The 14,332-nt window shown below is 38.2% G+C and overlaps 1 protein-coding gene across 1 annotated transcript in view; it reads right to left on the bottom strand.

Moving 5' to 3' along the window:
* Positions 1–7,452: 7,452 nt before the first annotated feature.
* Positions 7,453–14,332, bottom strand: part of INTU (inturned planar cell polarity protein) — a 42,792-nt gene continuing 35,912 nt past the window's right edge. The window contains exons 11-16 of the mRNA XM_088057101.1: positions 13,279–13,500; positions 12,499–12,921; positions 11,888–11,985; positions 11,088–11,277; positions 9,222–9,376; positions 7,453–8,357 (exon numbers count right to left, since the gene is read on the bottom strand). Coding sequence (XP_087913227.1) covers positions 8,246–8,357; positions 9,222–9,376; positions 11,088–11,277; positions 11,888–11,985; positions 12,499–12,921; positions 13,279–13,500 — 1,200 coding nt within the window. The 3' untranslated portion in view covers positions 7,453–8,245. The remainder of the gene's footprint in view (positions 8,358–9,221; positions 9,377–11,087; positions 11,278–11,887; positions 11,986–12,498; positions 12,922–13,278; positions 13,501–14,332) is intronic.

Below are 14,332 nucleotides of genomic sequence, written 5' to 3' on the forward strand. Positions count from 1 at the left end.
TCCCCGGCTGGGGATGGGCCCTGTGTATTTCCAGGAACGGCCTCGTGTGTTCCCTTTCCCTGGGGAAAAGAGTCATCTCGAACCCCGGGTAACTCTACTTACCCCACGTTTTATGGGTACCGGGTGTTTGTGGATTGAAACTCGACAAAACAAACCTACGGGCTGGAAAAGTTCCCTAAGTATTTATTTGCTTCTAAAAATGACACGGTTTCACACAGCAATGTGACGTCTTTGTGACAGCATGTGACACTGCACTGCACAGTTCTGTTCCACTGGAGAGATTAAAAATAAGCACAAAACGACTAAACTAGTTTAATATCCCTGTCAAGAGGATTGATTCTCCCATTTGTCACGATTTCATTGGTCTACTAAACAAGCAGAATTTTCCTAGTGAAAACATACTCTTTCCCTCTAAAACTTCCAGAGGTAAGAGAAACCACTGGAACACAGAATCATTTGTAACACAACTACTTTATCTGCCTCAGTTATCTCATTTTTACTTGCTAGGATTAGGATCAGAAAGGCAAACCAGGTCCAGCCCTGGTAGCCAGGGAGGCAGATCCCCCAGCTCCAGGTCCTGCTCTGCTTTTTCCATCCCTGTTAGAAAAACAGTGGTTCAAGGTATGGCAGCACCACTTGAGGCTGACTCCCGACTGAATAGAAACCTCGGGGCAAGGAGATTAAATGCAAATGTTCCTGTGTGGTTGTGCAACCCAAGCCAGCTGGTTTGAAGCAGACTTGTGCAAACATTCCTGACTGGCACCAGAAAGTGCCAGTGGGCTTTTTATTTGCTTTGTCAAGAGTTGGAGATGCGGAGCAGGGTGAGCCAAACTCTTGGAGGCACTTCCTAAAAGCCATCTGTGTGCTTCAGTGTCACGCTGATGCCCAGTCTGTTAGTATGAACAAAACTCACTCCAGCCAGATAAGCCACAGACTTGCGTGAGCACAGCCCCGTTTCTCATCATCGACTGCCTCTGTAGCAATCTTGGGCCTGGGGTTGCCCCAAGTCTTTCCAGTTCTTGGCCTGTGGATCACGTCTGGTACTTTAGTAGCTCAAAAAGAGTATTTGTCCAAACTCCATGGGCCAAGGGTTTAATGTAAAATTAATGGCTGGGGTGAAATCTTAGGAATGCTGCTGACCTTTCTTTGAAACCAGACATTTAAATGCCATCTAATTGCTTTTTTTGGATCCTAAGTTATCAATACTCCACAAGGTTTGGTCTTTCCCTCTTGAAAATTATTACTGAAATAAGAGTCTTCTTATTTATGTACATGCTAAGATTTTTCCTCAGAACTGAGAAGAATCCTCAGCTATTATTAATTTTCTCAAGCAATACTGTCCTAAGTGTTCTGGGTGTCTAGGTGTCAGCTCTTCATATTTTTGGGCTGTGTTTTGGCTTAAAATGCTGCCAGCCAGGTAAGAGCCTTTTCAATGTTGTTTTAGTATGAACAAAATGGAAACATTGAGAATTCGAAACAAGAGGCAAATAAGTATTTTCTTGGATTCATTGGTCTTTCTGTGGTAAAGAACACTAAGGAACTTTTCTCCTAATGGATCACTCCAAAGGGGGATCTTTTGACTATTAAATATTTATCTGGTGTCACGCTCTGTTAGCTGGTACCAGTGGCTAAATTTAGAAAAGCTGTGATCCTTCTTCTGATGCCTCTTTTAAGCTCTACTGGGCTAGTAGAAGGCTTAGGAATTAAATGAGGTCACTCCTGTCCTAAGGGTGCTCTGAGTTCTTTCAATGCTATTAAAACTTGCACAGCTCATTTTTTTTCCTTCTTTAGTATGAGTGAAATAGTTTTATACCAAGTAGATTGCAGTTCATAGTGATCAATAGAGTCCTCTAAAACATATTAAGAGCTGTTTTAGGAACCAGCACTGGTTTTTTGTCTTCACCAGCAAAAAACATGCACAATTTTTTTTGGGAGAGACAAATCCAAATCCCTCTCATTATGTCAAATTCTAGTGGGGAGAAGGTATTTATTTTTTTTTTTTAATTAATATTGAAGATTTAACTTAGCTACATCTGAAATCAAATCCACTTGCAATGTCAAGATAAGGTTCTAGGTTCTCCAGAATGGCAGAAAGATAGTCTTGTCTACTTTAGGCCACACAGATGAAACATGATCAATACAAGTAAATGTAGTAACATAGCTAAAAAGCATTCCACATATTTTGGTTTGGATCAACATGAATATAGGCAAATGAGAGGCTATTTGATAATGGTTGCTAATGGTACAGAGTTGCTGCTTAGCTGACAGAAACCAGTTTTGCTGAAAGCAGCAACTGTAGTTTGCTTGTTTCTGAAAGTTATCACATCTGGAAAATATAGTCTTAATTGGAGAAATGTCAGGTGCTATAATTAATTCAAGGCCTCCACTTGGATCAGAATAAGCAGCATGATAAGAAATTGTTAAAGTCATACTAATCAGCCTCATTTGAACCTTTGGAACAACATGAATGAAACAAGGATCACTCACAAAATACATTTATACAGCCACAACACATATAAATCTCATTCTCATATTTTGTGCTAGTAAACCCATTATCTTACTCTAAATTATTATAATTTATGTTTCTAATAATCTTGATACTCTTCTCTATCCTAGTGGTAAGTTAATGACCAGAAACAGAGGCAATTCTTTGTTAAAGCCTCAAGAGGCACAGCATTTTGAAATAAAACCAGCATGGACTGCTGCTCAGATAAAGCATAAAACAGTGCAATCACATTTAGTCTGAAAGGAAGACGTCAGTAGTGCTAATGGGGTAAGCTTCAAGGTTTGTGATATTTAGGACAGATTACCAGAGGTATGCAGGGCATTATGTAAGATTTTAAGTATCCCTGGCATTTTCTGAAATGACCTAAGCAAGTTCCATGCCAACATTTATTCAGATTTTCTGTTGACTTCCTGGAATAGCAAGAGAGGAGATCCTTGAAACAAAGCACTTTGGAACTAACAACTTTCCTGTTAGCGGGTGGCAAAACTTCCTTAGGGATGCGGGGAACAAAGTCCTGGTTTCTCAAGAGCATTTTTGTGTTTTGTTTATTAAATTATTTGTATAATAGGAAGAATTTGTATTATTAAATGTACTTCAAATGCTACTGAATGACCTATTAAAATTATTCTACCCACAAACTTCTCCTACCCCAAATAGCTGGCTCTGAGAAGGAAAAGGAAAGCCAGTACTAGTTTTCTACTAAAAGCTTTCACCAAGCTGTGAGCTGAACATACTTTAACAAAACAGAAGTGGAAGAAGTACAAGTTCTGTAAGCTGCACACCAGATCTAGTAGACAAGTAAGACATGTAATTTTGACCAATTTCTGTAATTACAGTAATCCTACTGTAGAAAGACTTGGCTCTTCACTAATAGTCTGTCAAGCACAAATAACTAAGTGGAAAAGCTGTAGCTAACACCCTCATGAGTTTGTAGTAAGTGTGATGATAAAGATTTAAAAGGTGTTTGTATCTGTTTGTAAAAGCTACCTTAATGGTGTCCATAACATCCAAAACTGAAGGCCTGGTGCATCATGACTCCCTGTGTACAGAACTACCCAATCCCTGTACAGGCCAGAAAGTCCATCTGTATTTGTAATTTTAATAATCCAGTCCCCGGTTCCTGGAACTGTTGCTCAGCAGCACCTAATAGGAAAGAAATTTATGCACACTGTTACACATGCAGACACCTTGCTTTTCAGTACAGGCTGCCTGCATAACTGAAACATTTAAACAGAGGAGATCATTGCTTTGTCTTGTTTTTAACAAAGCATAGAGACATGGAGGGGTGAAGACTGTGTATTCGAACTGGTAGTGACTTGCATTTGCTGAAACACTTTCCAGGTCAAGTAACTACCATTCCAGTGCTGCTGTCATTCAGCAAAATCTTACGGATCCAATTCTCTCGCCCTTTCTCTGGGAAGATTTTTTTTCTATGGAGTACCATGCTTTCTCTTCCTCCCCACACCTTCTTGCTCAGATGTATGAGAAGCGTTACTTGTTTCAGCTTTTCCTTATAGTGGAGCAAAAGTTAAAAAAATCTATGTGACAAAAAAAGTTAAAATTATATCTGTAGATTTTTAATCTGTTTTCCAGCTCTTGGGATTCTCTACAGGTGAAAACATGGCAGGCAATAAACCAACCTTTGAAGGAAAAACTCCAAACTGTATACCTTATTATACCAAAGGCATAGCAAAATTATTAATTCAGCCCAAGTACAGGGCATAGGGAGCAACAGGTGAAGCAAAGCAGCCAATTCCTGGGATAACCTTGCACAGACAAGAACCAGTGTTAAATTGTCCATTGCTGGCAAATCAGGAAAGCCAACAGCCCCAGAGACTTCTCTTTATACTACAAAGCCTTCCAGACACTTTTCAGGAAATTAATTTTACCTGTTTGAATGAATGAAATGGATTTAGAGACATAAACTACCCAGAAATCATCTCCAGTTGAGAAAATCTTCAGTTGATATTCTTGATACAGAACAAGGATGGTCATTAATTCTTTAAATGGCACCCCATAAACACCTTAAGTTAGGAAAACCCAAACTCCTCTGGTTTCTGCACCCAAAGTTGGCAAAGTTCAGTTAAAACTTTTCCCTACAGAACCTAAAATAATGCAAAAACTGAGAGCTGTGCTACAGCCCTATTTCCAGAATATTTTCATTCACTCTACTTCATCCTCTTCTTTAAAGAGTGTGCATTTATTATTACTTTTATGCTTGTAATTGCACATTGGTAAATTTTTAAGTAACAGAAAGGATTCTGCTAGTATTGTGCATTGGTCTGTCTCTGGAATGAAGTAAATATAATGCCTGAGGCACATCAGGTAAACCTGGCACTGGCACTGCAGAGATTTCACTGCCCTTCCCTGACCAACTGAGCTGATCTCAGTGGATCTTGCTCCTGCTGCTCTGCCAGCAGCCAGGTTTGCCAAAATACCCTTCCAAAAGGCATTTGGAACACAAAGATTGCTGGACACAGCTATGAAAACACAGCATTACAATATCAGAATACTGACCTTTGTATTAAATTAAACTTCAAAGCACGAAGAACAAGATCTATCCAAAACACTGCATTTACAAAATGATCAGGAAATGTGGCAGTCTCAGAGCAATTCCTACACTGAGGGTTTTTTAATATTTTCACTTGTAAAAGCCGATCACAGTAGAAGAAACATTTTACATAACTTCTTAGAGCCCTGACATAGCTGTGCTGGCTTTAACTGCATCAGGGGTACACATCCTGTGTAGTAAATTTAGACCATGTGCATGTACCCAAAATCATTTTTTATTTGCCAGTTTGGGAACAACTCCACAGCTGTAGTATTCCATTTCCTGTCCTGAACAGAACATGTAAGAAAGCATCCAAAGACCCTGAGCTTCAACAGTGGATATGCCACTTTGCTAAATATCGTACTTCTAAGGAAATTAATCTTGAGTGTTATTCATGGAATGTCTCTAAAATTTGAGTCACGAGCTCTTACACATGTGAGCCATCTGGAAGCACTTCCAGGAGATGGGAGATTTTAAGAACTATAAACAGTGTTATTTACATAATGCCTGTTTTACTTTTTTCCACTGTAAGGAAAGAAAGAAAACAACCTTAAACTCTTTATATACAAAATTACTGTAATTGAAAAAGGACTGTGTAAGAATTTGCATGCGATATCAGGAGATTAATTGAACTTTAGTGACTGACAGAATTCCTCCTGGTCAGCACTACCAGAAAAGCCTGTGGCAAGGAAACTTTCTGGCAGTGTAGTAAAGAACTGTCAACAAGAGAAATCACAGAACACTGGATTTTTGTTTACATTATCAAAACCTAATCGAAGAACTCCTAAAAGAGATAACTTAAGACAGAGACAAATGAAGCAGATTTTCCATCTATTTTCACATTAAACAAATCAGATAGGAATACTTTGTTTTCCATTCTGCTGATATGAATGAATTTTATGCAGTTTGCCAAATGCCAGTATCAAGATTTCATATTCCAAGACCAAGATTTCTTGGAATTAATTCCATGGGTGTTGGCCTGGGTGCCTTTCAAAAATCCATCTGAATTGGAGGGATGTTTATGGGCACCTCACAAAGTCATTAATCATTTAAGATCAAACCCCAGATTTTATTGCTGCAACAATAAGGTACACAGGAAACCTGCCTCTTTCTACCACTACTAATTGCCAGCCATGCTGAGGGAAAGCAGTGCACAGCTCTTGACCAGATCTAGTTTGTTTATTAAAATTAATATGCAAAAGATTATTTTTACCTTTATCCTCTGTGGACATAAAAATAAGCTTGTATTTGTCCTTAAAAGCAACCTTTAGAGTCTGTGTTGGGAAATACTGTGTAACATTTGCCAAACCATTAGTGCCAAAAATTCTACAGAGAAAGAAATGGATTTTTAAAAATAAGTAGAGATTTTAAAATTTCCCAAGTTTATACTACACCAAGGATATTATATAGTATCTCTTCTATTTGGTGTGAGTTGCAACAAATGCCACAAATCTTCCTTTTCAGGTCCCTTCTTTTTCAAGCACTTCTTTTTGGAAGTACAGATTTATTCTGAAACTTACCAACAGTATGTGAATTTGGTGTTAGCACTTGAAAATCTCAAACTATGAGTGAAACATCAGTAATACGAGAAATAGCTTAAATTTTCAACTTCCTTCATCCATTTCCAGGTCTAGGGATACCTATGGAAAGTGCAGGAGAGCAGAGTATTTAGATGGCTGTGCAGACATTTCTCTCCTGAAGCAGCCTCCATAAGCATTTTGGCTGACAGAGAGGGTGCTTACACTCCATCTAAAAGCAACGCCTGACAGCTTATATAGGTATCAGAAACTTGGTGGCACTCCTAGAATTACATTATTCTCCTAAATTAAAGAAAGGGTTCTCCTGGACACTAAGATGAACAGCTAAGAGCACTGCAGCAAAGACTGCATGCTTTCTTCCACGTTCCTTCTTCCATCTGTCAGGAAATCTAATACCCAAACCTCACCTATTTTAGACTTTTGTGAGGTGTAACAGAGTAACTCTCACATCCCCTGATTTATAAGTGGGAAACCCAGCTAACACACTGCTGCTGTGATTTGTGTGGCTCAGACTGAAATACTGTTGCTCATCTGCTAGGAACCATAAATCCTGGAGAAAGCTGATTAACAAAGTCTTCAACCATGCACTTCAGGCCTAAGACTTCTGCTGCTTGGAACTAAAGCAGCTGTTGAGTGATCAAGACAAGCTGTGAATCACTCTGTGAGCACTGCAAGCATTTGATTGACTGTTTCAGGACTACCCCAGACTGCGTCATTTACTAATGAAAACAAGATCTAAAGATTTCGTCATGAGAACCCGTGAAATTGAATTTGCTTTCCTGAACTCTTAAACGTTTTGATCCCATTGTTTAAAATGGAATTCTAGTTCTGCATTTTATGAAAAGCACTAATGAAAAACAAGTAGAAAAATAAAGAATACATTAAGTAAAAAATAAAAAAAATAATGCTTTACTGTTCTTTAACAAATATACATTTTTATTATAAAGTTATTAATGTAAAATAAGCCAAGTCCATGCACATCTTAAAACCACCCTGCCCGCCCCCCATCTTTCTTTGTGTCTTCAAAACTACATTTTAACAAATATAAGTATTATTTATAGTTAAAACTCACGGAGTCAAGTAAAAAATCAACCACACTATAGTCCTCGAGTGTGCAGGAGAGCAGAAACGGTAAGCCATTAGTTTTGTGAGGCTAAGTGCTAGGAATTGTCTAAAATATTTCCCTCTGTTTTGACTGACATAATGCTACTGGAAACATTCTGGGTTTTTCAGGAGGTGCAAAATTTTAACTGGAGAACTATTTTTTCCTCCATCACCAATTTCCATGTTCATAGAGCACTTTGAGGATTAGCTTACCATTTTATGTTGCATATCATACACTGAACAGCAGTGAACCTACAACTTATGTGGTGTTTTCATACAATAAAGTTATGACCAGGATAAAAAAGTGACAGTATATAAAAATAAGAACTTTGGTTCTCTGAAATATTTTTAAGTATTCAGCTGATGAGCTCATTTAAAGCACCACTGAAGTTTTAACTGTGTCATACCACAAGGCATTTGATTTTTTTTAAGCATTTCAAAGATACCCCATGGGTGGCACCCAAATTGAGTTCATTTCCCTTTATATGGGATGCTTTAAAGACTTAACACCACCACACAGGATGCCTGAGTGTACAGGAAGCTCATCTATGCAGCTAAGCCAAAGGACAGTTTAAAGGCCAGTTCCACAGCAGCTTCTGTCACTGAGTCATGGAAACACACGTAAAACTCCTGAGGTTTGGGATGGAGAATGAGTCTCCTGGAAAAAAAAAAAAGAATAAAAAGAAGAAAATCATCACAGGTGTTATTTTTTTTTCTCCTCAAATGGTAGATCCTGGTTGTACTGGGAGGTTTCAGCAGGATGTTAAAACAAGCTGTTGTGTAAGACAGTTGGCAAATTTCAGTGTCTGTCCTGTGCTACCTTACCTCTTTCAATTAATTGGATTTTTAAATCAAGTTATTCTCTACTCAGCTTCTTTAAGGCTGTGTAGGGAAAAAAATCTTCAGGTTTTCAGGATCTTCTGTGTTACTGGTCTGTTAGCAGCAATCCAAATTTCTGGGCTACAAGCTGCAATCAGGGTCCTTGGGAACAAGCCCCAGGATTCACACATTTACTAATTTTTAAATGTAATGACATCTGGGTAGTTACATTCCCATGTATTAACCCAGTGAGCTCTTCTAGGAAAAGAGCTAAAATAGAGAAGCTGTTAATACCTGTGCATTGTAATTATTTTTTAAAATATATCAACAGTAGTGTAATTTTTCTAACGTTTTAATTAAAGATTTTAATTTTTCCACATGAACTGCAGTTATGTACATTAATAATGGGAAACAATTATTTTTCTTTTTTCTCTCTAAACATTTTTCTTCCCAGTGAAAAAGCTTCTTTTATAATATAACAGTAATTATAACTGTTCACCTCATTTGTTTATATCATTGACTCAGCAACTGTTAAAGGTGAAAATTCACATCAATGCAACTTCCCAGTCCCTTTAAATTAAAGCTCAAATCTATCAGTCAGCTTAAGTATTCCTGTGATGTGCTACAGTTAAATTTATTTTTAAAGAACACAATGGCATGGTCAAAATGAAAACCTGAAGGTGAAATTTCTCTTTAAACCTACCCCACAACCCAGTAGTTCATTGTTGGTGGTGGTTTCTTCTGGTCAGTCCAGTTTTCAGGAGAGCACTCAAACAGAAGGCCGTGTTCTCTCACCAGACCTGGGTCCTCAGCTGCCTTATTAAATTCTAAAATCCCACTGCCTGCCTTTTCCTTCTTCTGTAAAACAACTGGTGAAATGTTAGTAGAGCATGAGACATTTTGACATGAACACGAGCAAATACAACCCTGTGATTTGTTCAGGACTCTCTGATGGATGATTCTGCTGTCAAAAAGCCAGGGTTAGAAGATATAACTAACTTGCTTACATGATTCTTTTATCCACAGTTTTGTTACCTTGGCATCAAAAGGCTTTTCCATTGCTACACAAGTTGGAATTAGACACATACTCCCTTTTTTGACTTTTTTTCCTTCTAGCTAAACACTGCTTTTCTAATAAGACATTTGAGTTACTACAGCACTTTTAAAAAGTGTGTTACAACAGCTAAAGATCTCATCTTTCTCCATGTGCCTCTCTAATTAAGAACTGTGATAGTAAGAGTCTATTGAATAAACTTGGCCAGGCAGGAATTTCTTTTTGTAAATAAACAGCTGTAGCACTTTGCTCAGAGCATTTTCTGACTCTTACTCAGTACGAGGACATAAAAGCATAGAAAATAAAGACATTTTTGTGTTTTCTCCAGCTTTTAGAGCTGTGTTTTGTGCAGAGCTTTTGAGCAAACCTTGCAAAAGTTCCAGTTCATCTCTGGGTCTGCCAGTGAAACAGTTGCTTCAAAGGTGAAAGAAAAGGTTTTTTTAGAAAACAACTCAAGGAACTTCTGTCTGCCATATGCAGATGCAGAAACCACATCATTCAATCTGCCTACAATATTGAAGATGTAGGGGCTGAAGATCTAGAAAACATGATCAGAACATCCTGTTTTAGGGTTTAAGGTGACAGAGCTTATTTTTGCTCAATTTAAAATTTATTCAAAATTCCTGTACACATTTTAAAAGCTAAATTGTGAATTTTCTGTTCTCAAAAATTAAGGCAATATTGATTATTGATGAGTTTACAGTAACTTTGGCATTACTGGTGCAGTTCTCTGGATCCTACACCATAACAATATTTAGCAGATGACAAAGAATACACAGTATAATAGTACATTTCTGTGTTTGATTTTTTTTGTCCTGCACTATGAACAGGGCAAATTGCTGTTTTTTCTTTGACATTCTCCTGGTGCTGTAATACAGCCTGCCAATTTCAGCATTAATTGCTGGAGCCAATATGCAAAAGACTACACCAAATTTCGCTGAAAGAGATGTGTCCATCAGTTATTTCTGATTCTCAGTTTTTATGGCTTGAACTATAAAATGTCTATTTAATGGCTGTAGCCAAAGGCAATCTGATGCTAAGAAATGCTCATTTATTCTCTCTGCTTGCTCTTGGGTTTCTGCATCTCCCAACAGAAATGCCCAAAATACATGGCTTATTGGCAGAGTCCTACTCAGCAAAACCCCAGTGTCATGTGACTGATCCACCAAATTATCTATTTTTTAAGTTAAAAATTCCTAGATTTACAAGGCACATGGGTCTAACCAGAAATGACTTTTTCAGTAACATCAAAGAAACAGTAAGAAAAATTATACTGCTATTTGCAAACTTGCCTTCATTAATTTTGTACTGTCATTTCCCCTTTTCTCACTTAACTCACTTGAATTGCAACTTAAGGATCTAAAAATTTCAACTGACAGTAGTCCGCTTCGGTTTAGAGTCTGCAGACGTGCAAATACAGACTGCTTGTAAACCACTGAAATAATGAAGTGAAAAGAATCTTGAAATACTGAATTGAGAATGTGATTGGACAAAGAGAAATCCAAATTTCCATACCTCTTTCCTCATGGACTGCTGGAAAATGGAACGAATTGAAAGGCAGCACTGGTAGAAATTCTCGATTAACTGAGGGTGGATGGAGCCACCAAGCTGTGCTACTTCTTTGTGAGTTGGAGTAATGAAGATTCCTTGCATTGTCTCCAAAAACAGGTAGTGGAAGAGGGTATTCTCAGGACCAGATGTCAACCTTAAAAAAATTGGAGAATTCATTTAATTAAAATGAAGATAATTTGCAGCTTTTGTTTCTTAAAGCAGGATTGTTTTTCTAATTACAGTAGGGTACAAACTGGATACAGGCATTCAAAAGGTTCCTATCTCCACAACAAGGAAATCCTGCTAATTTTGACTGTAATACTCAATTTAAAAAAAACAACAAATTAAAAAACTGTGGTGCTAGTTAGGCATTGCACTTGTTCTCAAAAACTGTCTCCAAAAAAACAAAGGTGAAATAAAAGCTTTGTTCATTGTACCTCTACCTAGAGATAATATGGAGGCACAAGGTAAGTACATGTGTGGTGCAGAAACTTCCGCTTGAAATTCCAAGGTCACACAGATGTGGGACAGGTGTGGACAACACCGACATATTATTCAGAGACACTTGTCTTTTATTGTATTATTTCAAATTTTTATGTTTAATTAAGCTCTCAGTTTTAACAGATTCACTTCTGATAATCTTTGCCTAGCAAAGCTTTGGTTGGAATAAAATCATGCGGGGACCTCTGTGATCTGTGTATATTCAAAAAACAATCCAAGCATGCCCTAAAAAATGATATACTCAATAAAAAATAATTTCTTACTTGATAGTATTAAGTAGTTCTGTATCTTTCTCTGAAGGGTTCTTTTTAATGTTTCCTGAATTAAATGGGTTTGGCAGGGTGTGCTTTTTCCTAGTGGCCTGAAAAACAAGCAGATAGGTGAAATAACCGAGAACACACAGCTAAAGAAAGAACATGATCCAAACAAACCAACAGAAAAAAGCGGACAATGTAGCATTTTAAATAAGGTCCATTTATAATTTATATAAATGTATTTTATAGCCTATTTTAGACTAAACTTGGTTAGAAGCAGTTCTAACTGTGTTTGGCTCTTGTGTATTACAGTTCTACAACTGTACAGCCACTAGTTGTGACAGGTTATTTTGGGGATATTCTCCAATAATATCTGCTTTTCTCAACACAGTTGTGCCCACTTCTGTCATGTGAAATCCCCAAATATTTACAAGCAATGATAAAATAAAAAAGTGTGATGGTTCTGAGGCCGATTCAGAGATTCCCAAGGCAACAGAAGTATTTTCTACTGAATTCGAGGACTTATTTTTTTTATAGTGTGCTTTTTATAAAAGTTACCTTGAGTTTGAATGAACTGCCCTCTCTCCAAGCCCCCCAGAACCTTATCAATTCTCTCTGACCTGGGCTGCCACAGGTTGTGGACTGGTGCTTTCCTTCTCTGCGGGCCCTTCGCTGCCCTGCTCGGCTCCCCCACTGCTCCTTGGAGGACTCTGCTTCCGTGTGGTGTGGGAAGTATCCCCAAAGAGGCTCCTCCTGAGCCCTGGAACATTCACAGGTTTGCAGGAGTTCTGGAGCTTGCTTAGCATTGGTGAGGTGCTCAAGCTCTCCAGTCTATCCCGTGCTGCAGGAAGGAACCAGTCAGCACAGGCTACAGGTGGGATGGAGGGAGAATCCAGCCTTTCCTCTATGCTGCTGTCTATTCCTTCCAGCTGGAGTATGGTTGCTTTGACCTGATCTACATAGATACAGTCTGGTCCTGGATTCCCAATAGCTCTGGATGCACAGCCCCCTGCCTCCAGCAGGACACACAGGACAAAGTGTCTCTGTAAATACAGAGGATGCAAACATAAAAGACCGCTTATAAACATCAGCTGTTTGCTTTAAAGAAAGTTCACGTTTAGAAAACCAAAACCAGACATTTCTGACATGAGCTGTCTGGAAAGAGAAGATTATGAAGGTAGAAACATTTTCAACTGAAGTGAAAAGGCATAAAAATAATGAGAATTTATATTAAACGTCACAAGCTTTGTAGATGTATAAATAATACTACTCCCTGGGAAATTCTGTACCATGGAACAGCTACAATTTGAGTATTTTGAAAAATTACCCAGTGAAATGCATAGTGAACAGACAACTCACAACAGCAGAAGAGAGCCTCGGAGAATGCAGCATTAACTCACCAAGCCAACTATCAGTAAGAAGTATCTTGCTTCAGGTTCCCTGTATCCCGTCAAACTCGACTCTTCACACGGCTGGAGGTGATGCTGTGGGAACACCTCCCGCCAAATCACCAACTGCCCAATCCTCTGCTCTGCTGCCAAGGGTAACAGACAGTAGTGCCGGCAGTAGAAACCCACATCAACAAGGTCTTCCTTTGGCAAGTGATTACCAATCAAGTAACCCTGAATTAAACACAGAAAATAAAGTGTGTTCAGTGAGAAATACACCACCACCACACAGCACTTCTGAGTACTTTCCATACAGAGATATCCCCGCTCCACACACACTGAGATCCAAAGGTTTCTGGCCACAGACTGTCTTTTTGGTGTACAGCTGTACAATACTGAGCTTTTGGGCCACATCTAAATAACCAAAACACTAAATATAAACAAATCAACCACCAGAATATATGCAGGTTATCAAAGGTGAGCTGGGCTTTCCCAGCTTGCAAAACAGCTACAGTGTTAAGGTGCTTGAATTCTCATTTAATTTTCTCTCCAAAAATAGTGAGCTTTCACTGGAGTTAATATAATTTCCAAAGACGATCCATAGTACAGTGGTTCCAGCTCTAAGGGCTTTACAACTGAAGTGCTGTCACTGTAGATACTGTGCAGTTCCACTTCTCTCATAACTCCCAAAAGAGAAGTGCCTGATAAAATCCTTAAAATGCAAGTTTTCTTAAAGGGCTGTTACCTTGCTCTTTATACTGTTGATTACACTGTCTATATTTACCAAAGAGAAATAAAGTTATGAATGAGGCCAAAGTGAAAAAAGCTGTCAATACAATTTCTCAAGTCTTGGATTTAAAGACATATTCAAGGTAGAGCACCTGCTATTAAAACATGGGAATGAACAAAAGAGTTCCTATTAGAATATCCTACAGTCTCAGTTGAACTGACTCTTACTACTTTCTTATTATGCTCTCTTTCTAGTCCTTGGATTGTGCACCAAGAAATTTCAGTTTTAAAGAAGTATTTTTGTTTTTGCTGTTCATACAGTACATATCATTTCCAG

The sequence above is a fragment of the Pseudopodoces humilis genome, chromosome 6 (genome assembly GCF_049639895.1).
Source record: "Pseudopodoces humilis isolate 2021_Gansu_Grassland_sample_001 chromosome 6, ASM4963989v1, whole genome shotgun sequence".
Classification (NCBI taxonomy): Eukaryota; Metazoa; Chordata; class Aves; order Passeriformes; family Paridae; genus Pseudopodoces; species Pseudopodoces humilis.